Source organism: Calliphora vicina, chromosome 5 (assembly GCF_958450345.1).
Source record: "Calliphora vicina chromosome 5, idCalVici1.1, whole genome shotgun sequence".
Classification (NCBI taxonomy): domain Eukaryota; kingdom Metazoa; phylum Arthropoda; class Insecta; order Diptera; family Calliphoridae; genus Calliphora; species Calliphora vicina.
This window is the reverse complement of record NC_088784.1, coordinates 55,458,340-55,477,035: the sequence shown is the minus strand read 5'-3', so window position 1 is coordinate 55,477,035 and position 18,696 is coordinate 55,458,340. Positions and strand designations below refer to the sequence as shown.

At 28.3% G+C, this 18,696-nt stretch overlaps 1 protein-coding gene across 1 annotated transcript in view; it reads left to right on the top strand.

The window, feature by feature from the left end:
* The window catches only part of Gp210 (nucleoporin 210), a 168,170-nt gene that overhangs the window by 95,699 nt on the left and 53,775 nt on the right, over positions 1-18,696 (top strand). The window contains exon 21 of the mRNA XM_065512218.1: positions 2,947-3,099. Within this exon, the coding sequence (XP_065368290.1) occupies positions 2,947-3,099 (153 nt within the window). The remainder of the gene's footprint in view (positions 1-2,946; positions 3,100-18,696) is intronic.

The following is an 18,696-nucleotide window of genomic DNA, read 5'->3' as shown; positions in this document are numbered from 1 at the left end:
TGCATAGAGTAATAGCGGTTATGGACCAAAAAAAAAAAACGAAAATTTAATATTTTCTCAATTTTGAAACTTTTTTCATACGATGTCTTTTTATTTGTTCTTTAGCTTATAACAACATTTTTATTGGAATCTGTAATAAGTTGGATCCGATATTGTGAAAAGTCTGTATAAATTTATTGAGAAATTCGAATTTTCAAATGCGCATAACTCGCAAACTATATCAGGGATACATTTTTTGGAGGCCTAATTCAGCGTTGAAGATATAAAACGGCACAGCACCATTAGTGACGGGTATGTGGGGTCCGTCGTTAAAACATAAAATTGAATACTCATTTGCTACGTCTATGAGAATTTTCATGTCGATGGTAGATTTATTCCCAAAATATCTCGATTCTCCCCACTGCACAGTATGTAATTTGACCCAATATCTGGCCAAAAATATTTATTTTCCATTAACAATTATAATGTTTTTGGTAATGCCGAAGTAGACAATGTTCAAAGTGCAGCACAAAACGTGTAATTTTTATATGAATTAAAACGTTCTTTTATCAGTTTTAAACAACTAGAAGGAAATCTTGCATAATACGGTAAGGGAGGGGATAGTAAGTAACTAAAAAAAACATAATATTTTGGTGAACGTTATTGCTTTTGTGTAAAAAAGAATTCTGAATTTATTATTTGTTTCGGTGTTTTTCGGTTTTTGATTTATATCATTTTCTTTCCTACAGCCTCAGCTTAAAATATAGCCAACTTTCTAATGTGAAAAAAATAATAAGAAAAAAATCTATGCTGTTTACAATTTAATTATCAGTGAAATTTATTTAAATAATGTTTCAAAACAAGATTTAGCATCGTTAAAGCAAAAGCTATAAACTTTTTGTAAAAATTTATCGTTAAGGTTGCACAAGGTTCACGGAAAATTAACGACTTTTTCAAGAAAGATTTTGTCTTATACGCCATTTTGTTAGCCCCTTGCGTATTTTCATCGTGCCGAATTTCAAAAATAAATTTTAGTTTTTTTTTCCAGATATTCAGTTTTTTTTACTTATTTTCATATGGTGGCAACCCTAAAAATATTCACTATTACAAAAATCAAAAACTCATGAAAAACTCCTAAATTCCAAATTTCAGTCATATCGGTCCAAAACATTGGCTGAAGTTAATTGTGACCTAAAAAGTAGGACAAAATACCTACTGTCCACTGCATATCTACATCCCTAATAATAGAGTATCCAAAAAACCGGCAAATTTAAAAAAAAAACGGTTACTGGATTAACCGAAGTAGTGCCTTTAAAAAAATTGGTTTCAGTTTTTATCATTCTAAAAAAACTTGTTTATCGGTTTTATAATACATTTTGATTCAGTATAAAAATGTCTACTAAATTTATTTTTATAAACATTTTTGATAACACTCAGTTATTGGTATTGTTTGTAAGTATGACAACATTGACATTGAAGCTGCTAAAAGCTTTAGAAATAGAACATTCTAGTTTTGTTCGTTAAGATAATTCATGAAGATACTGGAAGATGGCGCTGTATATAAATAGTGGCAGCGGTTGCAGTTAGTTTAGTTGATCATAGGCGTTGTTAGAATTAACATCAACTGTATTACCAGTGTATTCTTATACATTATAAAGTGTGTGTTTATTGAAACACAGAGTGATTATTTAAACTGTGTAAACTTGAATAAATAAAGAGTTGTTACAATTTTAAACTACTAAACTGCTTTTATTAGCAATCAAAAGTATTCTGTTTATTTAAAGGAAATAAACCACAATATAATAAAATATATTTTAAGAATTGTATCCTTACAAATTTTATATTTTTTAATATTTAGGAGACTTTTCAAAGTTTTTTAAAAATATGCTTTAGAAAATATATTTCGTTAAACCAAAACCGGTCGAGTTTACAGCAATTTTGTTTCGGTTGTAGATACTCTACCTAATAGTTAATTTACTTATGTGGTATAAAATGTCTGCAAACTTTAAACATTTTATTCATTAATTCTAAACTAGACCTTCAGCAAGTTTTATTTTATTTTCAACAATAATATATTTAGATTAGTTTTGTTTATTTTATGTTGTTTAATTAATTAATTTATAGAGTATTATTCGTTTGCTCTTTTCATTACAATTATTTTTAGTACTTTGTAAATTCAACAAACATCAAAAATTTATTTTTGTTTAAACTTTTATTCACCAACGAAAACAAATAAATAGAATTGCAATTTTAATTTAACAAATAAATTTTTCTAATTAAAATTTGATAGAAAAACAATTTTCATTTATTTGTAGAGTTGTTGCACATTTTGATCAAATAAATTTTATGTACATTTATGTTGTTGTTTTATTTACAATATTTTTTCGAAAAAAAAAACGAGAAAAAACTTTTTATGGAGATTAATTTAATGGCAATTTATATTTGACTGACTGTTTGCTCTGCCAGACACATGCTGACAAATTGACATTTACATGTATTCTTCATTATCATGTGTCATTCAAAGAATTAAATCTATTTGGACAAATTTCTTTTTTAAAAGTCGTAGATAAAATAGATGAAAAATTGTTATAAATTTAATCTTAAACAGTAATGCCAGTAACGCCGTCTTCCACTCCCTAATCGCAAACATTAAATTTAAGAATTAATTACTTTAAGTCTCTGTAATGATTTTTCTTGTTTAATAGAATAAATTTTAATTTTACCAACAAATTGCATGCGATTGTTTGAGGATTTTTTTGTTTGTTCGTATGTTTATCTTAAAAGCCAGCAAAAAATGAAAGCTGAAGTATGTCTCTTATCTGTCTTCCAAATTGTTTATTATGTATTATAATACGATTATAGTCATTCTTGATTTATCCTGTTTGTTTGTTGGCTTGTATCTGTAAACATAGTTTCATATTTCGGTTTATTTTTATATTTGTTTTTCTTCTATTTATTTTTTTTTAGGTTAAACCATCCGATAGTTCATTGTTAAAAGTGACAACATATACAAAAGCACATGGAACACTACAATACAAGATAAAATTCCTAAAGGAACTACCATTGGATGAACAATTATTTGTCCATGTCCATTCACCGGCAACAATGCAGGATATTCAAGTAAGTATATCTACAAAATTATTATTTTTTTTCCTCTTTGTGCTTTGAATAAACTTGAATGATTATGGAAATCTTGAAATGGATTTTGGTAAAAAAAACTATACAAAACTTTAACTTTAATGCCAGGAAATTTTATTGACAAAAAATGACAAATTAAAGAGTTATTTTGTTTGCAGAGCAAATTACTACAATTTGTCAACTTTGATGCCATTTTCTTTGTTATAAATGTTATTTTATTTATATATTTGATACAAATTGTTTCATATTAGAGTATAATTTAATTGTAGGATATTATAAGTTGAGTTTCTAACACATTAATTGAAAGCTATCTATGCTTTGGGTTATGATGGCGGTAAATAGACAAATTTTTGAGACTCAGTGACAGGTTACAGATTAATTTTATATCATTGGTTACAAAAGTGAATTCAAATTATTTTATTTTACAAAATTTGTTTCAAATTCAATTTAATCTCGTTGCTTATACTTATTTTCAAGTGTTTTATAATTGGGATGGTTTTTAAGAAGAAGGCTAATACTGATCCAATAATAATGATCCAATCCTAACAGTATTCATTTTTTGTGATTTCTGATTACATAAGATTTAAGTATTTGTCTCGCTCGATACATGATTATATAAAAGAATTTATGGTGGTTAAAATTATTTTTGAAAATGTGTCTTAAATGAGAGCTATGAGCAATAATTCTTACGAATCATTAAAAAGTTTATCGTGCATCCAAACTTAATTTTCAGCTCATAATAAATTACTATGAAAAGCGGCACTTCGGTATGTGAAGTTACAAAATCTTTCGCTAACGAAATCACTTAATCAGATTTATAATGAAAACATACATATGTGAATGTGTATGGGGCATTTCACGTCAAGTGAACCAACTTTTGAAATCGATGTCTTCCGATCGCGATGAAATTTGCACCAATGTTAGTTCTATTGGATAGTAATTCGGACACCATTTTTCAACAAGATCGGTCAAGAACTCTCTGAGTTATAGGAGGTCAAAATTTGACATTTTGGCCAAACAGGTGTTTTTTTTATCCATATAACTTATTACCTATTGTTCTTAGCAAAATGTGTCCCAAATAGTTTAGATAGCTATTTATGCAATCTTTCGAAAAAAAAAATTAAAAAAATTTAATAAAATATTTTTGATTTTTTTTTTTTAAATCAAAAATATTTTTGACTTTTTTTTTAAAATGGGCCCTTTTTATTTTTTTTTAAGAAAGCTTAGGTCTTTTCCTAAGCGACCTATATGGTCGCTTAGTGGGATGCGAGTGGGATATCTATCAAAAAAAATATTTTGTAACTCAAGATTTAAAATTTTTAAATTTTTTTCCAAAATCAAAAACTTTGTTGACTTTTTTTTTTTGCTCAGAAGAAAGCTTATGTGTTTTTCTTTAACACCCTTTTTGTCGCTTAGTGGGATGCGAGTGGGATATCTATAAAAAAATGTTTTGTAACTCAAGACATACAATTTTTTACTTTTTTTTGAAAAATCAAAAACCTTTTTGACTTTTTTTTTCCAAAATGGACTCTTTTTTTTATTAATTTTTTTTTCACAAAAGAAAGCTTAGGTATTTTCCTTTAAAACCTTTTGGGTCGCTTAGTGGGATGCGAGTGGGATATCTATCAAAATAAATGTTTTGTAACTCAAGACAAATGTTTTTAAATTGATTTTTTTCATATTTGTGTGTAAGTGTTTCTAAAACCTTAAAAATAAAAACCACAACAACTGACCGATAATAGCCACTGGAGGGGTGCAATATGAGGCCGACCGCTATTAATTTTCCACCCCCAAAATTTGTCTGAGTTTTGTATCTAACTTGTCTGAGATTTGGAGTGCGATACTAAATCTCTAATAACTCAGTTTTATCAGCGAGATGATATGAGTCGCCTGATGCCAGGGATGAAAGACTGGATGTCTGTACGAATCGATGGCAAGAAAGTTCAAATGCAGAAGAGAATGGTTCTCTGTAACCTGAATGAATTATTCGCAACATTTCAATCTGAATACGAGGATGTCAAAATTGGATTCACAAAATTTACACAACTGAGGCCAAAACATTGCGTTTTGCAGGAAGCAGCGGAACTCACACAGTATGTGTTTATATTTACCATGAAAATGTTAAATTGATGTTGAAGGAAATCAACTTAAATTACTTAAAAGATGATTCATCAGAAGATTTACACCATTACCGCGATTGCCTTAAATTGACTATGTGCCCTAATGCTACAACTTCTTGCCACTTAGGTGAATGTTTGAATTGCCCGGAAACCACATCCATCAAAGAAAATTTAATCAACTCTTTTGATCGAGAATGTATTGAGGAGTTAAAATTTGAATCTTGGCTTCAGACTGAAAGATGCACACTGAAAACCATAATTTTAAATGTGGATGATTTTGTGGAAGAACTGTGTAGAGGATTGCTAAATTTGAGAACCCATGACTTTTTAGTCAAAGAGCAGTGGTCATTCTTCAAGGACTTGAAAACACATTTGAAGTCTGGTGAATTCATTATTTCATTTGATTTCGCAGAGAACTATAAATATGTTCTTCAGGATTCCATACAAGCATTCCACTTCAATAACGACCAAGCAACTATATTCACAGTAGTTATTTACTACATGAAAGAAGAAAACCTGGAACACAAAAGTATGGCAATCATATCCGACGATTTAAAACATGACACCGTTGCAGTTTATGAGTACCAGAAGATAATACTAAATTATCTAAAATCAAAATTTACAGTAGAAAAGGTATACTACGTTTCGGACGGAGCTCGTCAACATTTTAAAAACAAAAGTAGCTTCGCAAATCTTACAGCTCATGAAAAAGATTTTGGAATGCCAGCTGAGTGGCATTTTCATCCTACTGCTCATGGTAAAGGAGCATGTGATGGTATTGGAGCAAACCTCAAAAGAAATGCAGCGAAGTATAGCCTCCAGTGCTCTCATCAAGATCGCATCTTAGATGCGACTGCTTTATTCCATTGGGCAAAGAATTATTGTAAAGAAACTAAAATAGTTTTTAGTAGCAAAGAGGATCATGAGGAAACATTGAAAACACTAAAGAGCAGATTCGATGCTGTGGTAACAATCGATGGCACTGCTCAATACCATGCTTTCATACCGCTTGTCGATGGAAGACTCAAATTAAAAAAGTTTTCTGCATCTACTCAATGCGATTTCTTTCCAAAGCCAAAAAAGAAGCCAGCAGCGAAATCAGTAGCTGAATCTAATAACGCCAAGAAAGGATTGACAAAAAAAAAGCAGCTAATAAAGGTGACAAATAAGGAGGATATAAGTATAAATAACAAAATTAAATTATTCAACATTTCCATAGAGGAAATGTTAACATATTATGGGTATTACAGTATCGAGGCTATGAAATTTTAGTTGGGTATGTTACATACCATCGGAAAGGCTAATGTGTCTAGTTTCTCTGCGTAAGTTTAATTTTTAAGGTTTACACACAAATATGAAAAAAATTAAAATAGTGCAAATTTAAAAACCTTTGTCTTGAGTTACAAAACATTTATTTTGATATATATCCCACTCGCATCCCACTAAGCGACCTAAAAGGTTTTAAAGGAAAAGACCTAAGCTTTCTTTTGAGAAAAAAAATTAATAAAAAAAGAGTCCATTTTGGAAAAAAAAAGTCAAAAAGGTTTTTGATTTTTCAAAAAAAAGTAAAAAATTGTATGTCTTGAGTTACAAAACATTTTTTTTATAGATATCCCACTCGCGTCCCACTAAGCGACAAAAAGGGTGTTAAAGGAAAACACATAAGCTTTCTTCTGAGCAAAAAAAAAAATTAAAAAATGGGTCCATTTTTTTAAAAAAAGTCAACAAAGTTTTTGATTTTGCAAAGAAATTTAAAAATTTTAAATCTTGAGTTACAAAATATTTTTTTTGATAGATATCCCACTCGCATCCCACTAAGCGACCATATAGGTCGCTTAGGAAAAGACCTAAGCTTTCTTAAAAAAAATAAAAAAAAAAAATAAAAAGGGCCCATTTTGAAAAAAAAGTGAAAAATATTTTTGATTTAAAAAAAAAAAAAACAAAAATATTTTATTAAATTTTTTTAATTTTTTTTTTCGAAAGATTGCATAAATAGCTATCTAAACTATTTGGGACACATTTTGCTAAGAACAATAGGTAATAAGTTATATGGATAAAAAAACACCTGTTTGGCCAAAATGTCAAATTTTGACCTCCTATAACTCAGAGAGTTCTTGACCGATCTTGTTGAAAAATGGTGTCAAATCGATTTCAAAAGTTGGTTCACTTGACGTGAAATGTCCCATTTATTAAATTTTTGATACTTTAAAGTTTTTGAAATCTCTAAAAGTTTTTGAAGCAAAATGTTTTGAAATGATAATTTTCAATTGCTCATATATAAAAGACTTACTGACATTTGATGTATTTCTATAACAAATATTGCCCATTGACGACAAACAAGATATTTATAAAATAATTCCAATATTATGGACTGAGATCGAAAAATTCTTAACACACGTTTTTCATTAAAACTTTTATTAGATTTTTTTTGATCAATTTACCTTTGTAAAGCAAGTCAGTTATTATGTTTAATGTCAATGATTAAAATGAGTGACCAGAAAAAAATGCGTACTAAAATTATTAAATATTTTCAACAAAACCCAACAATCAAAGGTCTGCCGTCAAACTGATTCCAATGTTATTAAACAGTATCGGGAGAATTTGTCCGTGGAAATCTAACAAATTTGTGACCAAAAACTTAATTTCCTTGAAATCCGCTAATTTCAAATTAGTACGCACGCCAAGGTAATACCTTAAAATGTATATTTTTAGAAAAATAAAAAAGTGGCAAAATGTGTTGTGGATGGACGAAACGACCATTAATTTAATTGGTAGTGATGATTAGATGTCCAAAAAATGGCAAAAACCAAAAACGTTTAAACATGGTTGTATCCCCATATTATTATATGGGGATGCTTTTCTTGGTATTGCGTTGGTCCAATTTATTGGATTAAAGAAAATATGGATAAGCACTTGTATGTAAATATTTTGGAGAATGTTATAAAGCCTCATGCAGAATGGAATATGCCCTTAAAATGGCTCTTCCAGCAAGATAATGACCCAAAGCACACGTCAGGTCTTGCCAATAAATGGTTTTTATATAACAAAATTCATGTTATGGAATGGCCGTCTCAATAACCAGACTTAAATCCTATGTAAAATAGTAAAAGACAAACTCGGACCTGAAAAATTTAAAAACAAGGAAGAACTTTTTCAGAAAATTCCCGATCTACATGCGAAAGTTTGTTAAATTCAATCCCCAAAAGATTTGATGCTGTTATTAGAAATAATTGATATACAACAAAATATTAAGAAAATAACGAATTCTTATGATGATTTTTTATTCTTAATCATTTTAAGACTGATTGATTCTATTTGAATGTCGCATATTTTATTTAGTCTTTTAGATTTGACATCATTTTTAACATAAGAATGTTTTATTTTTTTCTATTTATTGTTTACGTTATGAGCAATAATATATAATGAACAAATTTTAAATTTTGAAATCAAATTTTGTAGTTTTACCGCTTTAATCGAATTCATATGTAGTGATTCTATTGTATTGTCCGTCACTGTATGTATGTAATTACATTAAGTTATTATTAGCCTTACCTACATACTACTGACATTTTTAAATTAATTTATTTTGTTAGTTGTAATTTTAACGTACGTACATAGTTATATATTAAATTGAATGTACCATATAACTTCCAATGTGTTTTTTTTTTATTGGTCGGTTATTTAATTTCATCATGTTAATATATTTTTTAGTTTCCCTAACATTTTTATTGTCTGTTTATATTGTAAATATTTTTTTGCAAGTAAAATATAGAAAAACTTATTTGTCTGTAATATGGTAGAAATTGTTATTGTAACAATTATTGTTAACTAGTTCATATATCTTTGTATATAAAACTAAACAAATTATACAACATACCCTTGCAGTATTAGATGTAGCAATGGTCAACTTTTCACTTCCTAGCAGGTCTTTATATCGAAATAATTATGATCGTTTTTAATAGTTAATATTCAAATACTGATGATATGGAAAATATTCAAAATACATATTCATCATCTGCCATTAATAAAAATTACATCACCATTTACTAGTAATTTTTAGAGTCTGATTGAATATTCGGTTTCGGATGAAAAGCCAGGATTAGTGGCGTCCAATTTTTGTTGGACATTTATAGTACATTTGAAAAGTTGCGGTTTGTTTCGTATCAGGCCGAACAACTTGAAATTCGGGTTCGGCCTGAAAAACCCAGTTTCGGTCGGACTCTAGTAATTTCACTATCAAATGCTTAATTATACAGAAATGGTCAACTGTAATGACAAGTGCATGCTTAACTCCACTGTTAAAATCAATGTAGGTAGGTTGGAGATTAACTAGTTCCAGGAGTTGCAGGGACATTAAAATACTTATGGACGCATGTGTATATAAGCAAATATTTCATTTGTATGCATACTACGATAAGAAGTTTATGTATTTTTAAACATATTACATATATGAATGTATGTATGTATATAATACACATATTCATACTTGCATATTTAGTAAATACAATTTTTTTGTTGTCGCTTTACTTGCATCTGCTACTTTTGTTGTATTTTTATTAAATAACAATATTTGTAGTAGATGTGAGTGAGTAAATGGATATTTTGTGTGTTTATATTGTTTATAGCTACATGAAGTTTTATTACACAAAGATGAGTATGCCATCATAACTCCAGTATTGCACCATGCTCCGAATAGTCACTTATTTGTTCACATTTTGTCTTATCCCTAAAATTTTCAAAAGTTTATAACAATTTTTATTAACAAGTATAATTTAAATTCATTTTCTAATTTTGCTATTGGACACCCTGCATGAAAACTATTCTTTGATGGCGACATATTTCGTCAATCGTATAGTTTGTAAACCATTGAAAAATATTGAAAATTCTTTGGATTGCTGTCAATTTAAATACTTTTTTCAATTCTTCTTTCTTTTAAGTAAAGTAATTTAAAAAAAGTAATCAACTTTATTGTGGTTGGCGTAAACGTTTTACGCCTACGACAGTTTCGTACTAGATTAAAGAAACAATTTGCATTTTATCTTGAATCTAGTACGAAACTGTCGTTTACGCTAACCACGATAAGAGTGAATATTTTTTTTTCGATTCTAATAAATGAAACACGTAAATTTTTACAGTTATACCTATAGAGAAATAAACATAGATCAGAAACTCTCCTGTCAAAGACCTAACTCAGTTGTCAAAAACCTATGTGGTGAGAATATTAGTAAAAAATGACTATGTGAAAATAAATGCACACTCGTATGTGTGATTTTTTTGAATAATTTTTTGAAATTAGAGAATTTCGATGAAATTAAATTTTTGTATGAAATTTGTTAAAATTGTTTCTTAATTTGTAATTGGTGTTTTTCGTTTTCACACTTTTTCATTTCCCCAGAAATCGTGATTAATTTTGAAATTTCCCGGGATTCCGGGAATTCCCGTCTAGAACAAATTATTAAATTTTAAGAAAATTTCTAGGACATTATTAACCCTTTTATATCTGGGGTCAAAATGGTCCAAGATATTAAAGTTAGTCATCTGGACTAAAAAATATAAAAAAACAATATTTGAAATAACTTGACCCTTAAATTGTAGGAACACCATAATTGATTATTTATATTTATACATATGTACTTATTTATATGTATGAGTATTTAATCTGCATACAATTATATGTATTTCCGTTTCCATTTGTTTGCATTTTCTTTTTTTCAAAATACAGCACCATGATTTCGACCACAGAAACAAGTAGAGAAACAACATGCAAGTTTTAACAATTACTTACTTACATGTAACTAAATATTGCATTTTATCATTGTTGTAAACAAATTTTATATAAATACTTAAAAGTTTTATCTTTTGGCCATACTTACATATATGTATGCATGTATGTAATCAAACTAGGGTTCTTAGTCTTAGAATAAATAGTTAGTTTAGAAGTGCTCTGTAATCTTTGCCGGGATATTATTGGTATGTTTAGGTTATATTAAAAAAATTAAAAATATTTTAATAGTGACTGGTACTGTTATGCATTTACACTTTATACATTTGTTTAGAAATATCATTTTTTCTGCAAGAGGCTTGTTATTTGTAATTGAATTTTGAACACCTACTTTTTCCTAAATGTCGGAAATGCTGCTAGTTCTTCGAAGTTTTTTGGATATGTTTTGTAAAATTGTTTTCGGTTATGGAATAAATCTTTGATATTAGGAACCCTAATTAATACATACACAATCATGTGAATTAAACACACACATCCATATACAGACATGCAACATCTCATCTAACTACGAACAGAGTTTATTTTAAATATATAAAAATAATATTTTTAGTTACTACAATAATAAAACTCCTACTTTTATAGTTGAGTGTATCTTTATTATACTTTTTCTAAAATTTCTTCACATATCCATACATTTAAAGGACTGACTGACTTTGATTTTCTATCTCCGATAAGGTCATAAGTACATTAATTTATAACATATTTCGGAACAACTTCTTCAGCTTCAATAATTTTAATGCAACATCGTAAATAATTTTAACAAATTTGTGACCAAAAACTATGTTTCCTAGAAATCCACCAATATAAAATGTGTCCCACTAGGGATGCTAATCCCGATCCCAAAAATCCCTAATGTCGGGATTTGTGAAAAAATGTTTGTACAAATTCCGGGTAATGCCATTATCTTTGATCTTTAAGGAGCTCTCCCATGCCCAAATATGTCTTGATAACTTAAATTCGGTATACTTACTCGTATAATACTTATTCGCTCTTCAAATCCCAGATTTTTAAATTTCATCCTCTTGCAGTGTTGCCAATTCATGGTGAACAAAAAGGGCTAAATACTTAGAAAAAAAGGCTAAAAAAGGGCTAAAAAAAAGCTAAAAAAGGGCTAAAATTTTTAATTAAAAAAATACATACATTTGACACAAAAAACAACTTAGAATGTTACATTTGGCTATGCCGAATAGACAAACAAAAATGTATGAATATAACACACGTCCAAATGCAAGAAAATAAGAATATTTATTCCTGTATGTTGATCCTTAACTTTAAAATAACTTAATATGGGGCCACACGTATATCATATGCCGATATTTTTAAAGCCTCGTATTTATCACCTGGCCTGCAAAATGTTCCTATGCTAATTTATTAATATGACAAATTATGTATAAAGTAATCCTTTGTGATAACTTCGATGGAGAATATTTTGATAAGTGAATATATGGCAAATATGCCTCTCATGTAATGCAGAAAAAAAATATTCTAAAAATTATACACGTCGCCGGACAGAATTGATTTTCATTGGCAAAAACATAAATTTTGCCATTAGTTAGTAAACATATCAAAACTAAGGTAGCCAAAATATGTAAACATAAATATTTAATTTAAATTTGGAAAAAGTTAATTTTCTATAATTGATCAGATAAAAATGATCATACCTAAATTATTATCGATAATGAACTGAATTTTTCTTTCTAAATTGGTTGGATTGTAGTCTTTGAAAACGGTATACTCATGTGTTATAAAATATTTGTTAAAGTACTATATTTACGTCAATACATCGCCCAGATAAAGTTAAAAGTATTCTCTTTAACCCTATATATGATTTTATAAACGCCCGGACTCGCGCGTAAAACATTAACATATTTATTAACAATTTTTATTTAAATGACGTACATTTTCTCTATATTGGTTATGGCATGTTTTTAATGTATGGAAGGCCCAACCATTTGTATGTGCTTAAATTGTTTACTGGTTCAACATTTTTAGTTAATTTTTGACATAATATCCCTGCCAATTTTTTTGAACTGATTTTACTAATTTTCAACAGCAAAAAAAGGCTAAAGGCTAAATTAATTTTTTTGTGGCTAAACAAGATTGAAAAGGGCTAAATTGGCAACACTGTCCTCTTGACATGCTAATTATTTCTCGTTGACTGTGAACGATGTTTTTCGTGAACTCCATATATTGGTATAAATTATATTTTATTAGTTTTTATACCCTACACCACCATAGTGGGGAGGGTATTATGCGTTTGTGTAGATGTTTGTAACGCCCAAAAATATTGGTCTAACACGCACCTTAGAATCACTTTCTGAGCCGATTAAACGATGTCCGTCCGGCTGGCTGGTTGGCTGGCTGTCCATGTAAACCTTGTGCGCAGAGTACAGGTCGCAATTTTGAAGATATTTCGACAAGGACGAAGCCTATTGAAACTGTCTGAAATCGGTCCATTATTTCACCTAGCCCCCAGACAAATGTCCTCTCGAAATTGGACTTTATCGGTCATAAATGTTTAATTTATATATGTATATACACAAATTTCGCTCCAAATAAGTTTTATATATACAAAATTCATGTCACCAAATTTTGTTACAATCGGTCCATAATTAGTCATAGCTCCCATATAGATCCGCTTCCGAAAATCACTTTTAACGCGCTTAAATCACTTAAAAATGTTGGTATACACACAAAATTCAACATAAATAACTTTCATATAGACATAAATCACACGACCTAATTTTATGGTGATCGGTCCATAATTGGTCATAGCTCCCATATAAGGCCCACTTCCGAAAATCACTCAGGAATATAAATTATTGATATTTTAAAAGAAAAATAATTTTACTCATTTACTTGGTGTAGGGTATTATATGGTCGGGCTTGACCGACCATACTTTCTTACTTGTTTTTGTTATTTTTCCTTTTTAAAATTTTCCTATGGTGAGCCAAATTATCTTGAAAATTTAAAATTACTAATAACGAAAAATGATACTTTCTGTTTTTAATGAGAATTTACAAATAAAAATTTATCACAATAATAAGAATATTTTTAATATCAATTTCCATACAAATGTTGGAAAATTTTCTGTTTTGTTTTAATTTTCTCAACGTCATAAAGTTCAGAGTATGGGTATAATAAATACTAATTGTTCTCAAACATATTTATATTAAACTAGTTGACGCCCCGCCCGGCTTCGCCCGGTAGCATTTACTAATGTTAGTTCTTCAAGTTTCTCCAACCCGCATACTCCTACCTGTTCTTATTTATTTGCAAATAAAATATCTAAATTTGTACTGCATACTTTAAGGAGCCTTTTTATTACAATTGGCTGGACTCAAAATTTTTGAATTTTTTTCTTTACAAACCATATCCTGAAAATCAGCTAAATCGCTCCAGCCGTTCTCACGTGATGTCATTACATACATGGACCATTTCATTTTTATATATATAGATAGATATTAATTATCATCCGATTTCAATTTATTTTAATTTAATTAATTAGTTTTTTATTTGTTATAATTTGATTTAAATATATTTATGAAATAAATTGTTTTCATTGTTAAATTTTATGTTTTTGAATATGAAACAAAAATCCCGATTTATCCCTGGATTGAAAAATACAGTCCCGTTTTGGCATCCTTAGTCCCCACTCTAACCCATAATAGCTACAACCGTTAAAATTTTTTTCGAAACCTTTCAATTGCTCTACTAATTTTCGAAATACACTGCACTTGCGATAATATGAACACCCCAAAATATGAACACTTTTTACTTCCATTGGTTACTCTAAAATATTAACTTAGTGTGCAAAAGCTTTAAAATATGAACAGCTTATTTTTGTATTTTAACGTATTTTTTCTATCTAGACAGAGTGGCTAAATTCTAATTCAACTGCATAATAATTTGGGGATTTCAATAGCTGGTTTTTCTTCGAAATCTCGGTTGACTTCATTAGTGTGTTTTGTTCTTAAATTTAAATTTATTAATCATTTCGTTAGCTTTTCAGAAATATTACAGAAGATACAAAAAACGTTTTAAAATCCATGATTTGAAATATTTTTGAAAACTGATAATGGAGTTTTATTAATTATTTGGTATGATTTATAATGACAAATAATCACAGCTAATAAGAAGTGCGTCTGCATCTTATAAATCCTTTTTGTGACTTGTAACATTTTCTGTTTCATATCAGAAAGTCGAGGTGATAATAAATTTCAAAATTATCAAATATTTAATTAAAACATTGATTTACAATATTTGGTGAGATAATAATTTTGAAATTTTTACAAAATAAAATGGACTTAGCACTTTCGTATATTTATAGTTATTTAATATTAACCATTCCTGACTATTAAAAACTACAAATTTTAAAATTGTGTATACTTTATTGGACATTTTATGTTTTCTTCACATATATGACGGTTAACCGAAAAACCGGTTTTTTAAAAAGTCGGTTTTTTATAAACACTATGGCCCATAATCATAGTCAAACACTAAAGTCGGTTCTTTTTAAAAACAACTTTAAAATAAAAACCTGCTTTTCATTAATTTGCAACCATAGTCAAAATTAAAGTATGTTTTAAATTGAACCGACTTTAACTGGGTGCCACCGCAAATGTAGAAAATGTTTTCATACAATATACAACAAAAAACAGACAAGTGGCAACGCTGAACAGCTGACATACAAAATTAAAAAAAAAATCCAAAAAACGTAAACAATAAAAGTAACCGGGACATCTAAAGAAAGAAAGTTGTTTGTTGTGGAAAAGTGGAAAAGATAAGATTAATATCATAATTACGATATTTTGGTACTAATTTTATTGATAACTGTTCAATAATTGCAAAATCTCTACCAATATCTTGTAACTTCAACATTTTTTACTTTGTGACGAACTTTTTTACTCGGCGAAGAACAGCTGATGCTGTTGTTAAACGAGTCAAAAACAACTTCAGCTAGTTTTATATTTAGAGTCAACTTCAGCGTCAGAAGTATATTTTAACTTGTCTATGATAGACCTAAAGTCCACTCTTAAGTAAAGTCGAGTTTAATTCTCTTAAAATGTACTTTATTTTTGACTATGATTATGGGCCTATGTAGATGGGAATTTAATGCTATTCGCAAATATGAACAATTTTGCAAAAGGGAACTGGCCTGGTTTTAATTAGTTCATATTATCTGTAATTTAACTATTTTAATTTTAGACCATGTTTCAGCTGATATTTAGGTGCCATGCAGTACCGACTTTTCATTTTGGACTCCAGTTTTTCTGTCTGTGTTTTAAATATCTAATAGTTTTCTTATTAAAGTTTTGGTTTCCGTATTCGGCCAAATTTTGTTCGAAAATTCGAACCCAAAATTTGGGATTTAATTCGTGATATGGATAAAATTGTATGATTATTTTGCTATTAAGTTATAAAGAATTTACGATGTCAGAAAATCTTTATATTTTAAATTTTTGCTGAGTTAAACCAATTTTAGACCTTTAGAAATCAACATGACGATTGACGAACCAATATATTTTCAACTCTGTAAATTTGTGCATCTTTGTTTTATACATGTGGTGTTTAATATAGTTTGGGAGTGTATGCATCTATCTGTCTAGTTTTTTGTACTACATGTACATAAGTACTCACTCGTATAAAATGCATATACATTTATACATACATAAATATGGATATATATTAGGGTGATCAATTCTCAAAATGTTTGTCCTGTGTTGAGATTGGATTTTGAGAAAATGGATACGTTGTTAAAAGCGCATTTCAAAGACCTTTCACATGATGCCTTTGAGAAAAAAATCATGAAATCTTAAAAAAATTAACTATTGTCCTTTGATCCAGCTCACCAAATACTGACGCTTGCTTGGTCCAACAATTTAAGAAACGGTATCTTAGAATGTATTATTTAGTTGGGAACATCAATAACATTTATTTGGGTCCACTCTAATGTATATAGTTAGTAAATGCATATAATTTTTTTTTATCTCAATACAAAATTATATGTATGGATGTGAGTGCGTATGTTTAATATTGTAATCTTTTGGATTAATTTTAATAGTTTTTTATACTTATTTAAAATTATTTTGTAAAAAGTTTTCGTATTTTTGTTGTTGTGCTGTATGCATTGAAAGTTTAATTAAAATTATTTCGTTTGCAGAATATTTAACTTTTTCTTTGTACAAGAAACAAAAAAAAAATAAAAAAATAAAAATAAAAGCAACAAAATGGTTAGTAAGTATTTTTGTTGTAATTGTTGTTGTTCGTGAAAGTTGTTTAAAACTTTTAATAATTCGATTCAATAAACAAAATTGTTTATTGTTAATGTAAATTTCCTATAATGTGCTTTACAATTGGGACACACTGGCTTACAAAAGCAACAAATTAAAACTTCTCTTAAAAAAGAATGATTTTCTTTTGCCCTTTTGGACTGAAATACGCAGAAAAAAACATGTTTAAATCTGGTGTATGATTTTTACAGTCAAATTCAAGCTATTAAATTAAGTTTGGGAAAGTTTAAACACTTGTTTATTTGAACCAGAAATTGTAATATCTTTATGGTTCCTTATAATTTACTAAAAACCATTGTGATCTGTCCATAATAGGTCTTGGGTTTATTATGTGGCTTTAGCTAATTCGGTGTATGATATCATATGGTCGGTTTAGCCTTACTATTCCTTTCTTCTTACTTGTTTTTAAAGTACATAGGATGTAAGTTTTTATGCGAGAGAACTTTGTCAACTGAATTACTTAAAAGTTAATTAGTTTGAGAACTTTATTAAAAAATCTCAAGTTTCTTTTTTTTTGTTAAATACATTTTTTCTAATTAATTTATTGAATTTATTATTTATGATTTTGTTAATTTACTTATTAAAATGTTAGTGCTATGAATAAATTTAAAAATGTATTTGAGATAATTAAAGTGTGGATTCTGTGAAATGAAATGTTGTGTCGAAACAAAAATAAATAAATACAAAACCGATTTATATGCCTGCAAAAAGAAAGAGTTTTAAAGGAAATAACTACCAGCAGTTATAATATTCGCCAGAAACACTTTTTTATTCACAATTTTGGTCACAGTAACTGAAATTTTGTTTATTTATTTCCATCAATGCTGACCACTTGTGAAAAATATGAAATGAAACGCAATCAATTCAATATAATTGTGTTGAAATTTTTACCAACTGGAAACAGCGAAATTGTTTCCAATAAAATTAATAATAAAATGGATTTACAATAAGGTGGCCACAAAAAAATAGAATTTCGATGTTTCCATCTAAAATATAGATTAACTTTATTTGAAATACCATTTCTACTTATTAATATTTTTGATAATTTTTTTTATATGCAGTAAATATAATTCTGGCTTCAGTTCATACCAATTTAAAAAATTAAGTTTTTTTTTTTAACAATTTCAAAGAATACATATGCTATGTTATGGAATTCATTTTCGGGGTTAGTTAGAAGTTATAACATAGAACCCCTGATATTAATATCACTGTTATTTACTCTTTTGTATTCACACGAAATATTATTACTCCAAAAAGTGAATATTTTCGTAAAATAAAAAGAAAATGCACTAAAAGGCAAACAAATTGTTTAAAAAAATAGAAAAAAGAATCTGTTTTCTCTGCGTATGTTTTAAATTTATATAGAAAAACTGGATTAAAATG